At 33.8% G+C, this 24,655-nt stretch overlaps 1 protein-coding gene across 1 annotated transcript in view; it reads left to right on the top strand.

Moving 5' to 3' along the window:
• Nucleotides 1-24,655, top strand: part of LOC111048490 (E3 ubiquitin-protein ligase MYCBP2) — a 287,490-nt gene that overhangs the window by 207,609 nt on the left and 55,226 nt on the right. The window contains 11 exon segments of the mRNA XM_039431468.1: nucleotides 447-608; nucleotides 1,360-1,426; nucleotides 2,363-2,508; nucleotides 4,636-4,662; nucleotides 6,097-6,198; nucleotides 7,454-7,802; nucleotides 9,186-9,362; nucleotides 12,943-14,678; nucleotides 16,907-17,139; nucleotides 18,039-18,180; nucleotides 19,077-19,433. Coding sequence (XP_039287402.1) covers nucleotides 447-608; nucleotides 1,360-1,426; nucleotides 2,363-2,508; nucleotides 4,636-4,662; nucleotides 6,097-6,198; nucleotides 7,454-7,802; nucleotides 9,186-9,362; nucleotides 12,943-14,678; nucleotides 16,907-17,139; nucleotides 18,039-18,180; nucleotides 19,077-19,433 — 3,498 coding nt within the window.

Here is a 24,655-nt window from a genome sequence, read left to right as displayed (position 1 = left end):
TATATAATATGAATAAAAATGAAAATAAAACATGGGAATAGGGAAGTTCAAATGGATTTATACGAAATTTAATGTGTACGGTGTGTTGAGGGGTTTTGAGTCTGTCTGGGATGTCTCTTTTAGGATTAATCTCTTGTAGTATCCTAATACCATTAATTATCATTTTACGTCTGTAAGTAATTTATCTTGTAATTAATAATTATTATTGCTCTGTTTCTTTTGTTTTGATATTATGTTATTGTTTAATGCTTATTATAGGTTGGAATTGTTTTGTTTTTCAATTGTATTGTATCATTGTCATATTTAAGAGTCTATGTAAATGTAGAGAACTCGTTCCTCGCACACAGGCTTTGCCCATGTGAGGAACCTTCTTCAAGTTTTGTATATGTATATTGTGTATTGTTTGTGACATTTTTAAACTTGGATTAAACTGTAAGTTATTGCAGATGTTCAAGCGGAGAGTAGCAGACCTCCACAGAGAAGTGAGAGTCCGGCCAAAAAAGGATTTGACTTCTCGTCAGCTCCGGGCAGTCCTGTACCCCTTCCTACCTCAACATCCAGCTCTAATACGAATCCATTTGTTTTCGGCTCTACTTCTCATGCTGCAGGTACATTACATCATGCTAATCATTCCCACAAGAGCTTCATGTCTTATTAAAATTGAACTGGAGAATTTTCAGTAAACCAAGTAATTTTCAGGATTTTTATAGATCGGAGATAATTTAAAAATGTCGATTTGTGAGGTTGATTTAAAGTGTGTTTTCTTGTTAATTGAGTGAAATCCCGTAAATAGGTTAGCATAATATGCTCCCAAGATAATCGTGCTACAAGTTTGACATTTTCAGGATCTTATGGATTTCACCTTCACTGCAACGCGGAAGCATTGTCAGATGCATTTGAATATGATGTATTTACTATAGATTTTTGATTGAGTTGAACTTTTTCATTAAAAATAACGTTTACGTTAGTATGCTTTCACTTGGGAGTTTAATAGTGTGAATCTCACATTTTTTACTTGAAAGTTCAAGGTAATAGAATTTATCAGTGAAAAGAAGATAAATAAAAAACAGAAGATTGATTTATCAACATGGACAAAAACAACAAAAAAATCATAAATACACTGCAAAGACTTGGTATAATTTTCTGTGTATAATTAATACCTAGTCAATTATACCGTAATGTCTTTTCCAAAACATGTTAATGTACTTTATGTCTCTTCTGTGAATATTTGAATTCCTATAAAGCTTCTATAAACACTAATTTGTTAAGTAGATCTGATTCATTGAGTTCAGATCTTTTTATTCTATCATAAATCATGACGATACGCATAATAATATATCTCGAATTTTCTATGTCTAGGAGAGAGATCTTCAACGCCAGTTAATAAATGGTTGAAACCGGAGGAGAAACGAATCGCATTGAATAGGTGGGCATTTCAAGTTTCATTCTATTTAGAATCACATTAATGACTTGCACTTCATTCTACCAGCTATTTTACAAGAAATTTTCACTTCAAAAAGTATATTATAAAATCATATTCCACGATTTCTAATTTTCTGACATCTTAATGAAAATTTCAAGTCTTAAATTGGCATTCAATAAGTTACTCTGAACCCTAACTTTGAATACCTTCTAATGTCTGATATTTTCACTGTGGATAAATAATATGTCTCTGAGTGTTTGCTCTTTTTCAAATCCCACTGAACACCAGATTAGAAAGCACATTTTTCTTCATTTGTCATATTACGATCAGACAATGTGTTCATTTAGTTTGATGTTTGATATGATCTTTATTATCTCTAATATCAATTTTTTTTTAATATTAAGATATAATATAAAATTTATACTAATTAATAAGTTACTAGCCAGTCTATAATGATATGATATTTATTTATTAGGTTATCACAAACAATACAATGATCGGAAAAGAAAAAACAGGCTATTGCCCAAAACTTTTTCAATTTCCTAATTTAGTTTCAAATTGTCCAAATATTATATATTATATATAGTGTAATCATTATTATCCATGATTGATATAATATTAAGAAAATATATAATTCTTCAAAACACAATAAATTGAATACATCAAGTACCCTTTTATTTTATTACAGCACTACTACAACACAATTCAGTTTACTCTTATTAAAGTTTCAATTCTTCAAGAGTCATTTTCAAGTGTAAAAGTAAAATATTACTTGTTATACTATTGTGTTTCGCGTTTCGATACTTAAAAAATAAAAGTGGATAATATAATTCATGTTTCATACTAATTAATCATACTAACCATTTTATTATGTTATGATGAAATATATACTGATTTCATATTATGTAATTATTTGATTTTGTTATTGTCGATGTGTAGAGACGTGCCTCCCGAGCTGATGGGTGTGTCAGTGAAGGAGCTGGTGCGAGCGATCGGAGAGAGTCGAGCCAACGGCAATGGCGTCACTCCCCCCGACTCTCCCCGGCGGGCATCCCCCCGCAGTTCCAGTCCTGTTCCTATCCCTGGTAAGCCTTTACACCGTCAACACTTCATTTAGCAGAAGAATGTCACCTCATTGCCAATGATAATAAATTATTTAGTGAAATCTACAAGAGAACAGAAGAATTTCTCTGTATTCCGATTTTATACTGTCAAAACTCAATGACCCATATGAATAAAACCAGAGCAAATGCTCATGAGCAAGAGCATGGAGCATAAGGTTTTGCTCATGAGCATTAGGTAGAAGCATAAGCATTTGCTCATTTTTATATGAATAAGCTTTACCTTATACTCCTGAACTCTGGAGCAAATGGTCACGTATTTCAAAGGGTTTTCATCAGCTGATTCGCTTTTGTGGACTTACTTTGTTTTTATAGCTCACGTAAGCCGTTAGCGCTAAATATGCAAGTAGGGAGACACCGCTTGTGTTTGCGTCGTCTGCTCTGTTTTCTATTTATGAATTGAGTTTTAGGTTAGTTGAGTTTAGAATTTTGAAATAATAGCGTGAAATAATGGTGATATGTATCATGCTTGAATCTAAAAAGAGTTTTATAGTTCTCAACTATTGGTTGTGATCGTATCTGGTATAGTTTCCTCTTCCTCATACGAATTAGTTGAGTCATTTACTATGAGCAAAAGGTGATAAGCTGCTTTAGACTAGACTCACCTTTTTTGAAGCATAAATGCTTCAAAAGTTGAGGAAATGCTCTAGTTTATTCATACAATTTTGAGTATAAGCTTTTAATTTTGAGCAATTGCTCAAACTATTTTTCTGATGAGCATGAGCAAAAGGTTTTGCTCACGTTTATTCATAGAAAATGAAGCAAATGCTCCATATTTTAGAAGTATGAGCAAATGCTCAACTTTATTCATATCGCCCATTATCAAATCATATCAATTTATTTTTCCACATTACATAACAATATAAATTATGAAAATTACATAGATTGAATTATTAACACAAAATACATTAATTTAAATAGAATATGATAAATTATTACATTAATGCTAGTCCACAGATGGCGTGGAATATAACAGAAGAATGTCTCTGTATTGTTAATAATAATTATTGATCATAAAAATCTAAAAAAGAACAGAAGAAATTCTAATATAAAATGATAAATTATTATATTAATGCTAGTCTAATGGCGTGGAATATAATAGAGGAATGTATCTGTATTGTTAATAATAATTGATCATTGAAATTTACAAAAGACCAGAATAATTTCTCCTAATTCCCAATTATAATTATTGTTTAGAGAAATCCCCCAAAGAGGATTGCAGTTGGAGATATTCTCTAAAACTGATTTGCAATAGAGTTGTAAAATTGAGTTTTTAGAGTTGAAATATTGATAGAATTGAACCCTGATGCCTCCCCCTATGTCAACCATTTGTTTGGTTCTATTTTACTGATCACATCTACTGAAGAAGTGATCACTTGATTTCCATGAATATTTCAATATATAATAAGAATTAAGAAGAACATTTTGAATAATTGATTCACCTACTTTCAATCTAGTAACGGAACTCAATTTCAAATTGATCAATTAAATTTTTTTAAATGAGACAGCAAGGCATAAAAATGAATAATTCTTATCGTGTTTAATAGGGAAATATAATTCATGTGAATTAAGTTGATGCTCAGAATAAATTTTTTTAAGAGTTCATTATAAGTGTTTCTGTTATTACGATTCTTCAATCACATTTGAGAATAAGAGTGAGAATAGTGATATGTGAAAATAGTGAAATAATAATTAGTGATAGTTGTAGAATTGATTAGAAATGCAAAGGAAATGGTTAGTCTTAATAATTTTCATAATTTATGAAAACATTGTTGAAAGCATCTGAATTACTTTTGCCATGTTATTGTTTTTCTTGTGCAATTGATTTTCACCTAATACTATGATTTTTGGTCGTTAATCGCGAGTGCTGGTGTACTTTTTCAAAAGTGAAAGTTTCTAAATCTTCAATGATAAGTAGTTTTAAATTTGATGGTCAAGAGTGTTTTTTTCTAACGTTCTACTACCAAGATATTTGGGAGCAATTCAAATTTGGGATGAATTTTATTCTTTCCAATATGGAAAAATTTGAAGCGATATTACCAAAAGCAAACCTAGAAAACGGTTTGTTTATTTCTGCCTTTATTTTAATAGCTAACACTTCAAGAAGTTGGAATCAAGGTATTTGCTGCAACCTTCAAAACTTTAATTTTCTGCTATTTACATATTAAAAATAATAAATTTTGGCACTTGAGATATTATTTTTCCAGTCTGCATAATTTAGGATTACCCATGGGATTCAGTACTCCCTATTACTTGATCGATTTATGTTTAGGAAGTTTTCATTTGTATACATTCCAATAGGAATTTGATAATTAGATATAGTAGTAGATTTTTGGAACTGCTATTAGTAAAAATTAATTTGTTTGTCATTGATATATTAGAATACTTGATCACTGTAATCATAAAGACTAAAATTAGATAAATAGAAAAATTGAAATTCGTTAAATGCTTTTCAATTTTTAATTCATGGAAGGTGGCTCAAAACTAGAAATATATTTTTTGTTCTAACATTTTCTTGTCACTTGAATAATCATTATTCCAATTATTAGGCCTTTGCATCTATGCCTGTACTGTGAGAATATGCAATATTATTATTATAAAGTAGTCAAAATTGAGTAATTTTTCAAATAATTCTGCCAGCTTCTTCAATTAAAATACCTTATTGTCTTCAATAATATTCACCAACTCGAATTTTTTGGTCCTTGTACGCGTCATTTGAGTTAAAAAAACAATTAAGACTATTTCAATCGCACTTGCTCTCTGAATTCAGTAACAAGAAAAGCTCGATTGCATGTTGTAAATTCTGAATCATTGTAAATAACCATCAAAGCTCATTCACTTCAATGCATTCTCATTTGAAAGTATAACCTTTTCTCATCAATATAGTAACTCTGTCCATAACACAGTGTTTCAGTATGCTCATGAATGACGTATAATAAAATGCTAGTTTTTTCAAGTTGCTGATAAAAATCATTCATTGACATAAATTTGTATTAGGAAAAAACATAGCATGAATAAACGTAATAAATTATGTAGCTCAAGAAGAATATAATTTAGCTTTAAAAGGTAGACCACCCTATCTTTGAAATACCAATGAATTTCTCATTAACGGTATTTAGAAAACTCTTCTCGTAATACCGTCTGAATTTTCTTTTACAGTACACTGTTTTGTATTTTTTTCAATATATCTCACAAAAACCTACAAATAAATTAAATTTACCATTATTAAAAACATTTATGATTCCGAAATAACAGTGTTTGTGTCTTGTTTAAATGATAATGTACTGCATCAACGCATCTTTCACATCCTTAAATTCTATTGAATATTTAAAGTACACTCGCATTACAAATTGTCTATAAACTTCGTCAGCTATTAGTCAAACGTTCACATATTTAATTTTTTTTTCAATTTTGAGGATTAAATAGGCTTCATTTACCTATAAACAGACTGTGGAATATTTTTATAGATGAATCTTTCTGTATTTATCATGGTTTTTGGAAAATAATTGTCTTTGTTGACGACTATAAAATCATAGTGTTTGTATTTTGAAGGAGTTGGCGTTGGGTCGATGCGAAATCGTGCTCTGGGCGACAGCCATAGCAGCAGTCCCCCTCCAGCCACCTCCCCAAGGAGCATTCCTCTATCACCATTGGGTAAGCAAAATCATTTCCAGCAACTTGAACTTGATAACATTGAGAACATACAGTATTGGCGACTCGGCTTAGCCTTAAAGCCTAATTTAAAGCATCGTAACTTAAGGTTGTATGATTTTCACTGAAGGAACATTCCACCTTTCAATATATCAATAATATCTGCTTCTTGCTTCTTTTTTAAATATTTTTCTCATTTTGTATCAGTTTTACTCTATATATGTAAAACCACAGAATATATAATAGGATATAATATATTGTACTCCGTGGTATAACCGAAGTTACTATTATTTTATTTTTATTTTTCTCCACAAATTTTGAAGTTTATTTTTAATTTTGAACTCGCATCAGGCGCTCAGGTTTTCCTTGCCGGCTGTGCTAACAGGTAATATTTATTTTATTCTATTGTAAAAAACTTGTTGGATTTCAATGTACTGTAAAATTGAAATTATTGTAAGTTTTCTCATATAATGTTTTTGGCAAATAAATACATACCTGGAAGGTAGTTTTATTATTCCTTATGTCAATCATTTATTGTATTTTTGGAGCCCCATACGGAACTGATAGGGGCTCATCATATTTGTTTTTGATATTCATTTGTTAAACATTTAAAATTATAATAATATGGAGTTGTAAAACAGAGACTATTAGTATCTTAATTACATAATTCGTAGTTCTCTAGTTTTATAAATATTACCGTTTTTGGAAATATCATTATTCACACCCAAAGTTCTAAGAAAGTAGTGTGATATACAATTTATCTTATAAATTGGATTGTGAAGAGTAAAATACAAGGTATGTGCTATATAAAGTGAATCTCATGAAAGGGCTTCTTTTATTAAACATTACTATGGAATCATTGAATATTACAATATCATGTCATAAACCCAACTAATTGTCTCAAAATCCCAATTAAAGCTGGATTTCCAAATATCGGTGACAGTGAAAGTGACCGGCACAGAGAAAATATAATTTCCACGAGTTCTTATTGGACTATTCCTACTCAGCACGGCCGAGAGAGTTTGAATAGTACAATTACAATTAAAGAAATAACATTTCAACTGTACCGGTCACCAATATGTGGGAATCCAGCTTAATTGAGTAAAGACAAATTATTAAAGATAGTAGTGTTGAAGAAGAATAAAAGTAGTATTGAAGAAAACGTACAATCACATGATTATAGTACGTTTTATTTTGACGAACTCTGGAAGATATTCTCTATTTAATGTAAGTTGTTATGAAAGTAATGTTGGCCCAGTTTCAGGCTCGACCCAAAGCGACACGAGTGCACACGTGAGCAGTCTGACACGTGACCCGTCGCCGTCGCCCCCCAGCAGCTGCAGCTCTAAACAGGCCGGCACGCAGACGTCGCCCGACCGACACTTCGGCTCCACTGCGACAACGACAACGACAACCACTGCGACAAACTTCAGCATCGGAAGCGGCTCCACAGCGGTGACAAGCACCACTGGTGGCGGAGGTGGTCTGTCGCCCAAGGCAGGTCGCAAGCCTCGCTCCAAGCGACAAGCTTCACCTCCCTCCGCTGCCCAAACCGCGCCGCTGCCGTCGCGAGCGCACCAGCCGCCTGCGACAACGCATGCGCCCAGGTTCTTACTTAGTCCGTACCATAGAGAAAACATACTATAAAAAAGATATCCCACGGTATAAATAGTTAATTTTTTTCCAATTCTCAAGCCATTTTTATATCAAGCTGATTACTGTGGACTACTGTCTACTATTAGCCTACTGTTTTGTAATTTTACATTCTACTTCTACATTCTGCATTCTAATATTGTAAACATATTTCGTAAGGCAATAAATTTGATTTTGATTTGGCCGGGTGAGAGTGTAATAACGGCATGGTATGAGAGACTACCAGCGCTACATGGCTTCATGAAAAATAACTACTAGGACTATCAACTTGAGTTAACAGTGAAATTTGGAACATATACTATGAGCTATCTATCTTCTCTGTCCTCTTTTCTCGAACACACTAGGCAAAAACTGTATAAATCAATTTGAAAATCTTAAATTCAGCTCAAAATCTATTATTGTATCATAATTTGTGTAAGGGAACGTTTGAGAAAAAAATTTCTGTTTGTTTATTTTATAGTCATATATGTTTTATCATATTGTGAAACTGCGTTTACACCGGAGTTGGTAACAAAAGTTTTTAACATTTTTGTTATTACCTGATGTTAATAACATGAGTCATTAAAATATGTTGATAACATTTTCTTTTGGCTGCTAGTTTTGTTATCAACAAAAGTTAATAACTTTGTCACGTGTTTCGTCTGCAGCTGTAGTTGGTAGGGAATACTGGCGCGCTCCGAGTAGTAGGATGCTGGACGAGGGGGTTGCGGGGAAGATAGGAACCTGTTATTAACAAAAGTTAATGCGCTAAAAGAGGCTATTGACTTTTGTTAATAACATAAGACATTTCCTTTGATCTTTACCGACTCTCGATGTATAACATAAATCTTGATAATAACATGGAATTTTCTGTTAAAAACACGAGTTATTAACTTTTGTTAAGATAAATTTTCGTTGATTCAGTCAGTTGAACTTTTGTCAATAACTCGTGTTATTGACTCCGGTGTAAACGCAGCTTAACATTATGTTAATGTCTTTTGTAATTAACATCAGTTGATAACTAAAGTGTTGAAAACTTTTGTTATTAACTCCGGTGTAACGCAGCCTAAAGTTGAAAATCCTTTGAACATTTTTCAAGGGAAAGTTTTAATTACTGGTCATAATTAGGATGAATTTATTCCATTGAGCTCGGTGATATTTTTATTATTTTGCTTATAATTTGTAAATACTGTGAATTGGATAAAATAAAATTTGATTTTATCTCTCTCTTTATCAATTGAATACATTTTTAAATAGAACTTTTGGAATTTAAAAAGGTTTATTAACTGATTTGATACATTGTGACATTTTGAATCGTTTGTATTGTGTGAGATGATGGGGGTGTGTTTGCGTTGCAGAGAGCCGGTGAAGGAGGCGATGCGTCCGTCGGTGGCGGAGAGCGTGCGGGCGACATTCGCCGCTCTGCTGTGGCACGAGGGAGTCGTGCATGACGCCATGGCCTGCGCCGCATTCCTCAAGTTCCACCCCGCCCTGCCCAAGCACGGCGCCCTCGTCGTCACCCGACACATTCACAGGTCACCCATCATCTCCATTAAAAATAGACAATAGAGTGTTGAAGAGACGCAAACAAAATAGTATATTGTACGGAAAAAAAATGGAATTGTCAGCAGTATTCACAAAAATACCTGCTTATCGTCACATCGTCAGATATATGAAGTTATCAACCATATGAATATGAAATATGAATTTTTAATTTTTAATATTATTTTTTTCAGCATAAGTAGTTGGAAAATGTGGCTAATGACTTTTGGTTTTATTATTATGATTTCATATGGCGATGTTTGAATGAGAAATATTTCTTTGTATTCTTACATTGTTATATTTTTTGAGCCATTGATAGCATTTGATAAATTTGGCTTATAAATTAATATCTTTGTTTTGGTTTTTCTTGTAATATTGCACTGTTGTTTATGAGAAACAATAAATTCTATTCTATATTCAACAGATCAAAATCCTAAGGCCTAATCAGTTTATCAACAAAAATAACAATATTTATGATATTATGTGCCGGTTGCACAAAAGCCGGCTAAATTCTAATTCTGATTAATTTTACGAGAACCAATGAGAGAAGTTTTCTTTTTGAAAAACCTTCTCTGATTGGTTTTCGTGAAATTAATCAATTAATATGCACAAATACCTGTGAATTATGAGTTGGGGTCATTTATTGAAAGGCGAGACTTGTCTGGGTGCATGGCTCCGTGAGTAATTGTGTTGAAATAGTTATCAGGAACTTGTTTCATTTTTCATAACCTCAGTTTCTTGGTAAGAATTCTACAATTATTGCTGCATTCAAGCTTATTTTGGACTTTGATCGTATTGCATTCAACCTGACAATTCAAAAATTCTCTTGGAATTCTGCCTCCCGCAATACCTAGCTTGCCACTACGGAGAGGATGCTCACTGTACATGAAAGACTTTGTGCTACAATCCTCTGGTATTGAAAGATACGCCAGTATCAACGAACTTCTTACATCTTAGTGCCGAATTACGAAAGAGACTGCTCCTCGGATACAGTATCGCTGCAGGTGAGCGACTCCCTACTGACTACTGAAGCGTCGGTAGCCGTGACTGCTCGCTGTTATCTCTCCCACTTGTTATCTGCCGATTAGCTTTCTGCCTCAGAAGTGATTCGCAAACAATCATTGTTTATTCGGTGACCGACTTGTGACAATCTTTACCATTGTTTTCTGCGACGAATTAATTCGTAATAAAAATAAACTAGCCCTTTTGAACTCTCAATAAATATAACTAATTTATCTCATCACTGACCTTATTGATCTATTGCCCTTACTGACTTAATAAATTTGGACAATTTAGTTCTTAGTTCATAGATTTAGACTATTTTAGTTTACTTTTCAATCTAACTTTTGGACATTCATTCTCTCATTATTACATGATTCAAATAATGGTACTTGCGAATTGGATTTAAATTAAACAATAGGCCTATTGTAATTTTTAAATTTTCTTTTCTTTATTGCATTCAATTACATATTTATTATTCATTCTTCCCTGATTGTTGATTACTTATCTTGACTGATTTTTTTTAGTTGTGATTTGTTACATTTCAATTTTGTTAAATTAAATACCCCTCAAAAATGAGAGATTTCACAATTGGAGTTACAAACCGTGGTAACCCAAAATTAATATTCCAGAATTATAGTTTTAGAAGATCATCTGACACGGCAGCTGGAGAGGTTCAATGGCGTTGTTTAGATAAAAATTGTAAATCCTCTCTTAAAACTGACAAAAATGTTTCTGAAATAGTTGATTTTCCAATCTTACATAGCCATGCTCCTCCAGTCAGTAATTCTCTCAATGGCAGTTCGTGCTCTACTCCCATAATTAATAAAAATTGCTCAAACAAAATAGTTGGTTCTGATACAGAAGGTAATGATTCAATGATGGACCCAACTATAGCTACTCATTCATCACTTAATTCTAATCCATATGAGTGTAATAAATGCTTTAGCTTGGTTGAGAGATTGTTAAGCGAAAACCAAGCATTAAGTGAAGCTAATTCTCAAATGAGGATTCAATGGAATGCTGCCATTGACCGATCAATCATGAACGAGAAACTAGTTATGGAACTCACTGATAAAGTTTCAACGGATGTTGGAACTCAAACTGAGAGTGCTGAGGGGTTTGTTCTTAGAGATAATGTTCCCCTATTGGCCACTCAGGCTAATGAGTGTTTTCTTAAGAAGAATACTTTCTACAATGCAATAACTAGTAATAACATGGTTAGTGAAGACAATGAAATGGATTATGATGATATTAGATGTAAGCTTGTACACAGAATCTCCAAACTTGAATCACTATTGAACTCTAGCAATAGACTATTGTCAGATATACAAAAAAATATGAATTCAGCAAGAAGTCAAATTAAAAGCCTTTCCAAATCATGTTGTAGTGAAGAGGTAAGTGATATGAATTATTATGAGAGCCAAAAAATTCATATCTGGGCTGATAGCCACGGTAAGGGAATTAGAGAGCCTCTAACTGGGTTACTTCGAGGGTATGATATATCTTGTGTTTCCACTGTGGCCCCCGGGATGAAGTTTGAGACTCTTGCAAACTGGATGTTGTCTCCTAATGAGACTGTAGGTCTGAATCGAAATGATTGGATTGTGCTTCTGAGTGGCACAAATAGTATTCACTCCGGTTTTAATGATCTTGATAAGGAGAGATTTGTTGCTAAACTAGTTGAGGTGATTGGGACCTACAGACACAACAATCTGATAATATCAACCATACCCTACCGTTACGATCTCTTTGAGAGTTCCATTGAAAATAGATCTATAGCTGCTATAAACCGAATCATAAGGTGTTTGTCTAGACTGCACTCTGTAAAAATTTTAGATTTATGGTCTATTGAAAGACGTCTCCACACTAGTCACGGTCTTCATTTGAACAGGAGAGGTAAGTTCATGGTTGCAAAGAGAATTTTCAGAATTGTAACTGAGAATTCAGTCTCTGATAGAAATAATTATGTTGGACCTGATACTCTCACACCTCATTCTCTGGCAGTGAGCGGTGACCTAATTGACAGCTGCTATCGTGCTCATGATACAATGACACAATCCTTTGTGACAGTTGATGCCACCTTCTGTAGTGGCTCACGTGCTAGTGATGATGGTCCTTTCCAATGTGATGAGAGAATTGGCGAAAATGGTAGTGTGCATTGCTCTATTGAAGCAACACCTGATTCTATAGTGGTTGACCGTACTGATCAGGATGTGGTAGCTACTCATGAAATTCCAGTTCTGATCTCTTATAGACCAATCAATTTTTTAGATTAAACCAGCGATTGCAAACATTTGTAGATCGCACAAATCTGATTGACTGTCTTGCTGAGGCTGGAAGCAACCATGGTCACTCACCTAATTCTATGTCAGGCCCAGTCACTCTAAATGTCCTGCACTATAATGTTCGAAGTATTCGTAATAAAAACACAGAGTTGGCTCTGCAAATTCAAAACATGCAGGAAAACAAATCTCTAAGTAGAGTTGATCTCTTATGTCTCTCTGAAACGTGGTTGAATGGCAGTGAAAGTGTTAATATTGAAAATTTTAATCTTGTGTGCTATTTCAACAGAGAGTTACGAAAGGGCGGTGGTGTGGCCATATATTCAAGATGTGGATTTTTGACCTCTGAATTCAGCTTAGCAGAGGTTTGCGAGTCAGACTTTGAGGCAGCGGCTGTGACTGTGGAGGGTGATTTTCTAATAGTCTGTATTTATAGATCCCCTGACAGCTCAATGGATACATTTGTTGACAGGCTTGACAAGCTTCTTTCTTCAACTTTTAAGAGATTTAAGGGAATTATTGTGATTGGCGACTTTAATGTTGACTTTCTCAGCAACTCAAGCTCAAAGCAGGAGTTGATGTCAGTCTTCTGTGCCTATGGTCTTCAGGATGTGATTGGGGAGCCTACTCGGGTTACAGCTCACTCTTCCACTCTGTTGGATAATGGTTTCATCAGTGTCAAATATATTGATGCTGTATTGTCAAGAGTGATTAGCTTGTCTCTGTCCGATCACTTTGCTCAGGAGATAGTTGTTCCTTTACCTCTGCATCAGGTGAAATCTCTCAAGGCTGTAATGAAACGATCTTTCTCTGATCAAAACAAGTTGAAATTCTCTCACTACTTAGGTCAATGTGACTGGTCACCTATATATCTGAATGAGATTCACCACGAGGCTCAGACTGATTACTTTGTCCAGATGTTTGTTCAGGGTTTTGAAATGGCCTTTCCTTTGAGAAAGTTAGGAATTCCCAGAAATACTTCAAAGATCCCCTGGTCAAATCCTTACTTGAAGGATCTCTGTAACAGGAAGCGAGACCTGGAACTGTTTATGAAGGCTTATCCTCAAAATACTCTGTTTCGTGAGTTGTTCAAAAAGATATCCTCTGACATCAGACTGCTGATCCATTCTCTCAAGACTGAATATTCCAAGAGACTGATAGCTTCTGCTGACAACAAATCTAAGGCTGTATGGAATCTAATCAGGAAGGAAACTCCCATCAGGGTGAGTACTGAGTATCCAATTGTGATTGATGGCCTCCCAGTAGGATCACTTTGTGAAGTTGCTGAAGTATTCAATGACTACTTTGCTGGGGTGGTTTCATCGAATAATAGGCTCAGTTTGGGGGTTTTTGACGGTCCTTCTTTTTGTGATTTACTTGTAAATTCTAACCCTGGTAATGCTGCTGTCTCTGAGATGCCAACTTGGTCTGAGCAAGAGGTTGTATCTATTGCTAAGAAGCTAAAAATGAAAATGTCCAGTGGGTCTGATGGAATTCCTTCAAAAATACTAAATGAGTTTTTCCATTGTGTCAGTGGTCCTGTCACTCAGCTTCTGAACAGATCATGTGCTTCTGGGTCATTCCCCGCCTGCTTCAAGGTATCTAAGCTAAAGCCAATTTTCAAAAAAGGCTCTCGGAAGGAAGTGGATAAATACCGACCTATAGCTAACTTGACCTCTTTGTCCAAGGTATGGGAGAGAGCAATATATGACCCCTTGCTGGCTCACTTCCTGAATAACAATCTTTTAAGTGAGTGTCAATATGGTTTTAGAGCTGGAATGTCAACCGTAGATGCATTGGAGAGTTTCATCAGTGATATCTATTCATCATTGGATCAGGGTGTTAAGGTCATGGGGTTTTTCGTTGATATGAAGAAGGCATTTGACAGCCTGAACCACAGCATTCTCCTAAGGAAGCTTCATTACTATGGAATTAGAGGTAATTTCTTGTCGATGATTGAGTCTTATCTTAGTAACAGAAACCAGATGGTTGAAATAGAGGGCGATAATGGTGTTGTCATTAATGGTAAATTCAGGTCTGAACTTCGTCCTGTTGGGAGAGGGGTCCCACAGGGATCAATTTTGGGCCCCCTTCTGTTTCTGATTTACATTAATGACCTCCCTGCAAATGTACATCATGCCAAATCAGTTCTCTTTGCTGATGATTCAAATTTCCTAATAACAGCTAGGAATAGTGATGAACTTCAGCTGACTGCAGACTCTGTGCTTAGTGAGGTGGCTCAGTGGTGCAAGGCAAACTTGTTGGAGGTAAACATTAAGAAAACCTCATTTATTGAATTCCAGATACAGCGATCACAGCTGGGCTCTTTTCAGTTTGATATTGATGGTGAGGAGGTTCAGCCCTCTACCTCGGCAGGGTTCCTGGGAGTGACTGTCGACCGGAATTTGGCATGGTCAGTTCATGTGGAATCACTGATAAAAAAACTCAATTCAGCAGCCTTCATTATCTCAAGATTATCTGGGGTTCTGGCAAGAGATGCTGTGATTGCTGCCTACCATGGGTATTTTGAGTCACTACTCTCATATGGCATACTGCTTTGGGGTGCTTCAAGAGATGCACTGATGGTTTTCAAAGCCCAGAAGAGAACTGTTAGGATCATGTTTGGGAAGCCCCATAGATTTTCTTGTCGGTCCATTTTCAAGTCATCAAGAATCATGACAGTTCCTGCTCTTTATATTTACAACCTGGCTATTTTTGCTTATAAGTCACATGACAGTTGGACAACAGGATCTGATATTCATGATCATTTCACCAGATCAAGAAATGTTGTAAGAATTAATCAGCACCGAACAGCATTTTATGAACAAAGTACGGAGCATAAAAGTATAAAGGTTTTTAATTCGTTGCCAACCCGGTTAAAGGAGGCTCAATCACTTGGCCTGTTCAAAAGAATGACTAAGGACTGGTTGATTGAGGAGTGTCCGTATAGTTGGCAGGCACTCATAAATTAAATCCTAGGCCTTCCTTTCAACATAATGTTGTGTTTGTAATGAATGCTTATTGAGAAATAAAATTATTATTATTATTATTATTATTATTATTATTATTATTATTATTATTATTATTATTATTATTATTATTATTATTATTATTATTATTATTATTATTATTATTATTATTATTATTATTATTATTATTATTATTATTATTATTATTATTATTATTATTATTATTATTATTATTATTATTATTATTATTATTATTATTATTATTATTATTATTATTATTATTATTATTATTATTATTATTATTATTATTATTATTATTATTATTATTATTATTATTATTATTATTATTATTATTATTATTATTATTATTATTATTATTATTATTATTATTATTATTATTATTATTATTATTATTATTATTATTATTATTATTATTATTATTATTATTATTATTATTATTATTATTATTATTATTATTATTATTATTATTATTATTATTATTATTATTATTATTATTATTATTATTATTATTATTATTATTATTATTATTATTATTATTATTATTATTATTATTATTATTATTATTATTATTATTATTATTATTATTATTATTATTATTATTATTATTATTATTATTATTATTATTATTATTATTATTATTATTATTATTATTATTATTATTATTATTATTATTATTATTATTATTATTATTATTATTATTATTATTATTATTATTATTATTATTATTATTATTATTATTATTATTATTATTATTATTATTATTATTATTATTATTATTATTATTATTATTATTATTATTATTATTATTATTATTATTATTATTATTATTATTATTATTATTATTATTATTATTATTATTATTATTATTATTATTATTATTATTATTATTATTATTATTATTATTATTATTATTATTATTATTATTATTATTATTATTATTATTATTATTATTATTATTATTATTATTATTATTATTATTATTATTATTATTATTATTATTATTATTATTATTATTATTATTATTATTATTATTATTATTATTATTATTATTATTATTATTATTATTATTATTATTATTATTATTATTATTATTATTATTATTATTATTATTATTATTATTATTATTATTATTATTATTATTATTATTATTATTATTATTATTATTATTATTATTATTATTATTATTATTATTATTATTATTATTATTATTATTATTATTATTATTATTATTATTATTATTATTATTATTATTATTATTATTAGAGCCAATCAGAGAGTCGGATGAGGCCAAGCAGAAGCAGCCAATCAGGGAAGCGGACGAGGCCAAGCAAAAGCAGCCAATCAGGGAGTCGGACGAGGCCAAGCAGAAGCAGCCAATAAGGGATTCGGATGAGGAGGCAGCAAGCTCCTCTGCCCCCTCCACTGTGAACGCACTGCCCTCTGCGCTGAGGGCACTCGTGTTGCTCTGGGAGCAGGTTGCCGCGTCTTGTCTACAGGTTGGTCAGCCAAATTCTTATCAAATAATATAATAATATTGCTGAGTTTTCTGTTTTTAAATTAATGTATAATAATGGTCATGTTAACCGTCAGCTCCGGCTGCCTAAAACAGTCGTTAGGTCATGTCACAGGCCCTGGAATTGATCAGGTGCGACCTGAAAACTGTTACACCAGACCTGAGCCAGCTAGGTCACACGATAATGCATTCATTATAATTAAAAAGTGTAATCATAAATTACTTAACAAAAAACCAGCATAATTTAATAATTTATAAATATTCATTCATTGCACCCAAAAATTACAATATTGGAAAGAAAAAAGAGGCGCCAGCTCAAACTTCTTCCCCTACGTAAATGAGGTCGATTTATGCCCGGTTTCACCAAGCTCGGTCTAGACGTTTGAACATCAAACTGGGTACGCTTTACAGGAGTGCACTAGAATTATCGATGGTAACTTTTTACATGGAAATCTTATGTTAATGCCGTCATTGTAAACTGTCCCCTATTTGACCATGTTCAAATGACTATTAGATGACTATGGGCGTGACATAGGATTTCTATCTTATTGAATAGTAATTTGAACATTGTCAAATAGGGGACTGTCTACAACAAGGGCATTAACATACGATTTGTATGGAAAAGTCACATATTGATAGCTCCAGTGCACTCATGTGAAGTGCACCCAGTTTGATGTTCAAATTCCTTGACCGAGCTTAAATCGTGAAACCGCGGCATAAATCAACCCTCGTTCAGGAGTTTGAGCTGCGCCTGTTTTTCTTTCCAATATTGTAGAAACTGCATAAACTCTCCTTTGATTAATGAAACCCCCATTTCTCTTGGCTTCATTATGTTGCACTATTAGCACACAAATAACTGACAATCGCACATTTTGTTGGCAGACGTTTGCAGTCAGCTCGGTGCTGCCAAGTCCAGCGGAGGCGGTTGTGATAAAGGGGGTGGAGGGTGGTGCGGCCGGGGGCGGCAAGCAGAGGGCCAGCAGTTCGCGCAAGAAGAAGGCGGCGGCCGCTGAGTGGCGGGCAGGTCAGCAAATGTCATCAGCACATTTTAATAAAGTGAATCAATTGTTATGCTTCTAAAGTTAGATTTATATAATAATGTTATTGGTTTAATGGGAAGCATTGGTGGTAATTATAAGTGGTGTTAATGAATGCTGACAGTTTCAATCTAATTTCAATGTAGGTTCTGACGTGCCATTCTTTCTTGCCAATTTTTGCTCCCTGACGGTGCAATCAAGATGACAATTCCTCTGAGGGAGATGAAGTACTTGAGTCCCGTGATGCACACAACCCTTTTCCTCCATCTACATAAAAAATGAACTTCGTTTTGCTCCAAAGGATCGTCTGCTCCAAAAAGCTTTCTCCAAGTTTTCAATTCGTCAGGTTTCAGTTTTCAGATCAAATTGTCAAGTTTTCAGTTCGTCTTGTTTTCGGTATTTCAAGTTTACTGTTCACTCTTTATGAGTAGCTTTTTACCTATTGTTATTTTAATCTTTTTACCATATAGGCTAGTTGATTGATTTTTAACGTTAATTCAGCAATAAGATACTTTGCTTGAATTGTGGTAGATGAAGTAGTGTACTCGTATACAACAGTTTTCGCTGTGAGATGCTTAAGACACACATTCGCTCGCTAGCTCGCTCACTTGTGTCTTAATTCTACATCTAACTCGTGCTTTAAAGACTCATTATAAAACTGTTGTATAAACTGGTATTTGTAAATTTTGCGAATTGAAGAACTACAAGACTACTAACCTATTTCGGACTATGCGTTATCTAAATTTGGGAGAGGAATAGCACAAGGTTTCCTTATTTTTCCTCTCCCTATCATTTTGATAATGTACTTATTGTAAAAATTAATGAATAAATGAATATTATAAAACATGATGTAGATTGTATAATTGAATGTAATGTTTGACAGGTGTGGGAGGGGCGAATGGGGCGAATGTTCGCGAATGCGTTTGCGAGCTGTGCGGCGGCGTGTTCGCGCACCCGATCACCTACCACATGCGGTCGGCGCACCCGGGGTGTGGCGCGCACGCAGGCTCGCACGGCTACAACTCGGCCGGCAACTACTGCGTGGGCTGGGCGGGCAACTGCGGCGACGGCGGTCAGGACGGCAGCTCCTGGTACCTGCTGTGTCAGACCTGTCGGCACCAGTGTCTGCTCAGGCATGAGGCCAACCCCAACCGCACATCGGCCAAGCGTCGGCAGCTCGGCAGCCAGCGCAAGGCGCATGACCCCACTAACAAGGCTACCTCGCCCACTTCCAATACAGGTAGAACATATAGTTATTTGTGCAACTAGTGCGCAAAGTGACAGTTTGCTGCACCGAAAGAACTGTTTACGTCCGAGCCGTTGGCGATGGCGGAATGGTTTCTTGAGTGCAACTTTGCGCATGTATTTCATATCAAGTTTTTCCTACAGTTACCATTGAATATGAAATGTGGGTAATTATGGGTAAAATTTCCTGAAATCCATCAAATGTATATCTGTGTAATTATTAATAAATAAAATAGTAGTGTTTGAATGGCGGGGGGGGGGCTATGTGGTGTGTGGGTGGCACTGTGCTGTCACTGTGCTGTGGCTGTCATCCACTGTTGTCCACCACCTCAAGATTCTTATAACGTGCACCACAGTCACAGTTACCAACTTAATTTTGATTTTGCTGCACTGGTGCTCCATATAACCTACTAACTATTTTGCGTTGCCATGTTGCAAATCTGGAGTGCAGAAAAAAATTTTCCCGCACTAGAGCGGAAAAGTGATTGTTTGCGTTCTGTAATCAGTGCAGGAATGGCCACTTTTCAACGTAACTGTAGGAAAATTATTTTCAACACAGTGTTTGGTAAGAGCTAGTGATATCCTATTACTGTATATTAAGCGAGCAATTTCTGTATATATTTGGTTATTTATATTGATATGGTTATGTATGTCCAACGGATCTCGAAAACGGCTCTAACGATTTTCACAAAATTTGGAACATAGTAGGTTTATTGATATAAAAATTTGATTGCACTAGCTCTCATCCCTGGGAAAACTCGCTGAAAGGAATGAAAAGGATAATAATTATTCATCCTTGAAGAAACAGATGATAATTTCGTCGTCTGTCGATAACAGAAAATGCGTATGCCTGTGTGGGAGAGAGACAGAATTATGTTCCGCTGTGTAATCAATCAGCTTATCTCACGAGAAATATTATATAGAAATTTTAATCGAATTGATCAAAATCTGATTTGTTGACATGACATGGTATATCATTCTAGATTAGAGTATATCATAATTTTCAAAGTTAATTATTATTTTACAGTTTTAAGTGATTAGTGAGTGTTATTTTGTTATTCAATTTGGTTTGTTAACAATCTAAATTAGAACTTTCCTGTTTTCAAATGTTTGGACTGAAAATTGGACCTGAATTCAAGTGTATGGAACATATCCTACTTTTTGGACTATTTATAGTGTATAAATCAAAATTCGGGGAAGAAACAGTTTTGGCTGTGCCTGTTAGCCTTCCCCAATCATTTTAAAGAATTGTGTCCTGTTTATCAATAAATAAATAACGAGCGAAGCTCGGTGCCCCGATATTTTATTCATAATGAGAACACACCGATATAGTCAAATACCAAGAAATGTTTGTGCACAGACGTACACAGTCCTAACCTCAAGAATGACTTCTTTATTTGTTGAGGTGGCGAAGTTTGGATGAATTATCATTTATATGAATTCAACTTACATGTTAAACATACAGGTAAAACTTCTAACACATTGTATGGTGAGAGGCAGAGATAAAACACAAAGATATAGTTAAATATCGAGAAATGTTTGTGCACATACGTACACAGTCCTAACCTCACTCATCATATAGATGAATCCAACTTTATTATAGACTAGCAGGTGGCCCGTGTTTCGCAAGGGTCTGTTTAAATAAGTGACAAAAATGAAAACTTGACGTACTGAAATTTTGAAGAACTAAAAATTATAACCATCTTTAGTTAATTAAGAATCTATGAGCAAAATTTTAAGTTAATCATCTCAGTAGTTCAGACTTGATGATGCGTCATTCGTGAATTTCTATCCCGTACTTGTATAAGCCAATTCTTTCCATTATTATATTATTAGAAGATTATAGACTAGCATGCCACCCGTGCTTTGCACTGGAGGATTTTGATGTTGTAAAATAATGCAATCTCCTTATGTCCAGGAAACATAAAAAATTGAATAATTATTTATTATTTTGTTCAAAATTGTGTGGATAATCTTCATAAGAGTTGAAAATTTCCAGCAAAAAAGTGATAGTTCTCGAACCCGCAACCACAGAATACATAACAATGAGTGTTCTTTACTCCGTGCCGGAACCTCCAACCGCGCTACTAAGCTACTAAGCTACGGAGTCACTTGGAGTATGCCCTGTTTAGTTGGACTTTTCTAGTTACGTAAACTTTGAATTACAAATTGAATGAATTTGTTTTAATGGATTTATTTATCAATATCAATGAAAATAGGCCTATTACCATCCTCAGTAAATTCTAAATTGTTATATAAAAATTTTACGTTGATCAGTGCATTAGTTATTGAGTGATGATGCGTCATTCATGTATCTCCTATCTAAACTAAAAAACTCATAACTTCAGAAACAAGAAGCGAATCTTTCCTTACTAAGGCCCATATGCACCAACCATGTTCAATGCTAATCGATGAAGTGCCAATATTTATTATAATTTGTTTACTTCTATATTAAACCAATTCCTGATTCAACTCAGTTTAAACTGAGATGCTGCATAAGGTCATAAGGCAACTCTGTTCAGCTCGTTCGAGTGGTTCAAAATGATCTTGAGCCAATAAAAATATGTTTGAACGTTATTCTTGGAAGTTTGTATGGTAGTTGTTGAAATAATTGTTTTTTTCATTAGAATAATTTATTCAAGTTTAGTTCTCATGACATATACAATCCATCAAGCATTATCTGTATCTTGCTTTTCAAATAATCAATAGCATACAACAACATGTAGTAGAATATTTCAGCTACAGTCATTATACTTACTCCTAGAAATACATCCAAGTAGAAAACGGTTGAATCCATCATTTCATTGTTATTGTACGCGTAGGTTCGTAATTTTGGATGGAAAACGTCACTCCTGAAAACAATTTCCACTTCGTGAATTCTAAACGTACCGTAATACATGTAAAAAAGAAAGTCTTGAGCAAAATCATCAATGAATGATTCATATGATATCACCTTGTAGTCAGTGTAGTTACAAGATGGCAAACAGTCACAATAATCTACAGAGTTTTTGTCCCTTGTATTATAATGACTCTCCAATGCTACATTCAAGGCACAGGAGCTGTTTTCATCTGAGCATATGTATGTTGATTCGTTGTGCGGCATGAAAAACAAAACACATCCACATTCTTCCAAAGCTCTTTTTGTGGAGCACTCTATCAAACAGTTTTGTCGCGTATAATATTGAAAAAAGTCCAATGTTTTCTCTGCTGTGTTGTAGCATTCATTGGCAGATGGAACTTTGTACAGAAAATCGTTATTATCCACAGGATATTTTATTATTTGTTCAGGTTCGATGTAAATGCGAGAGTTTTCATCTGGCTGTAGATGATGCCATCTCATGAATGGACTTGGAACATCCCAAGGATTGTGGATTGTAAACCGATATATATTGTCAGAGATAGATCTCGTGTATACGGGATAGCTGATGTCATATCTTATGTGTGGTTGCTTCACTAAAGTAGGATACTTTCTTGGTGGAAAAATGTTGGATGAACTTGATGTCCAATTCCTTGTAAATGACGGAAATCCATGGATTGTATCTCTATCCAATTGGAACGTTATTTTCCAATCGTCTTTTGTTGCTTTTCGATCTAAATCATTGCGTAAAAAATTCCGTACTGCATTCTTTTTGTAAATCTTTGAAGGTGGAAGCATATTGCTGGACAGGCAGAGTCCCCCGAACATAAAAGTTGGACTATCTAAAGATGCATTATCAAATGCTGAGGTGATAGTTAAATCGTCAGACAGTGAGATATGATTGAAAAAATATTCAAGACTCAAATCAGATATAACAAATCTCTCTCCATTAATATCTGTACCATTTTCAGTTGAATTCATACCAAATATCTCATCAAATGTTTTCTTAGACATACCTAAAATATTTGCTAGTTTGTATATCTCATCATCATGTTGCTTATTCATGAGTTTTTCAATGTATTCCTCTAAAGTATGCAGTGGGCCACAGATGGTGAGAGCAGGAATAGGCAGGGAAGAGATGTGCTGAGGAGTATATTCCACTTCAATCGTCATGGGAGTTTCTTTCCATTGATTAATTTTCATGCGATAAATTGCAAACAATGAGATGATGAATCCTATTACAACTATACACCAGAACAAACGCTCCATCCAATGTTTGTTGGGGTTACCAATGTATTTCATTCCATGCAATGATGTATTCTCCACAAAGTTCTTGAAATGAGGATTCACTTTTTTCCTTATTCCCATCTGTTTTTGAGATGGAGTTTTGGAAGAAGCCATGTTCATGAGTGTTGAGAGCACAAAACACAACAAACAATTATGAACAAATAGGTAGCTACTGTAGGTCTAGATGATCAATCACTGAATTTAATAGATACTGTCTATCTGCATCTGCACAAAAACTAGAGGGTATGAATTCTCGTACTTTCAACTAGAACACTGACTAGAATGTGCTATCATGTGCGACTAAACGTTTGAGAGATTGCTAAGTAATAAATTATATTAGGGTGGGGCCATTCCAAACGGTTCTAAAAAGAAGCTTATCACCAATGCTCATTTTGTTATTTTCAGTATCCCTTGACATCAGAGATGATGCGTGTACGGTAATTATTATTTCAAGCATGCAATTCATATATTTCGAAGAGTATTAATTGCATTGGGATTGCATGGAAAAGCACGTGTGTCTCAAACACATCATCCAAATTGGATGCATTGATAACGCACAAGGTCAAATTAAATAAATGCTAATTAATTGTTCCATTACAAAAATTAAAAAGATAAATTATTGATAAAGAAGTATTATAATTATCAGTAGGTGGAAGAGGTGGAGGAAGAGGAGGAGGATGAAATACCAATTTATCTTTCTTGGCTGAAGCAATACACAAGAATAAATAAAACTAATATTATTGATAGATCGTTTCAGCAGAATTAAATTATGAGTAATGGTCCTTCCCCAAGATTAATTTATTCTCTAGCAGTATCTTCTCATATTTGTTCTTGATTAGAGAAATATCGATATTTTCGGTTCAAGATTGTTTTGATTGGTTGTTTCCGATATTTTCTGCCTATCAACAAGTAATCAACCTAACCTTGCTGAATGATGGACTGAACATAGGCATACAGAAACCACTTATAAATTGTATTGTAATGTAGCCTATGTTATATAAATTGCTTTTCAACAAACTGGATTTACATTGGTAATTAGAATTTAATTCAAATTTTCTCAAATTCAAATTTAT

The sequence above is a fragment of the Nilaparvata lugens genome, chromosome 6 (assembly GCF_014356525.2).
Source record: "Nilaparvata lugens isolate BPH chromosome 6, ASM1435652v1, whole genome shotgun sequence".
Classification (NCBI taxonomy): domain Eukaryota; kingdom Metazoa; phylum Arthropoda; class Insecta; order Hemiptera; family Delphacidae; genus Nilaparvata; species Nilaparvata lugens.
Note: the sequence above shows the minus strand (reverse complement) of the source record. Positions and strands in the feature narration are given on the sequence as shown.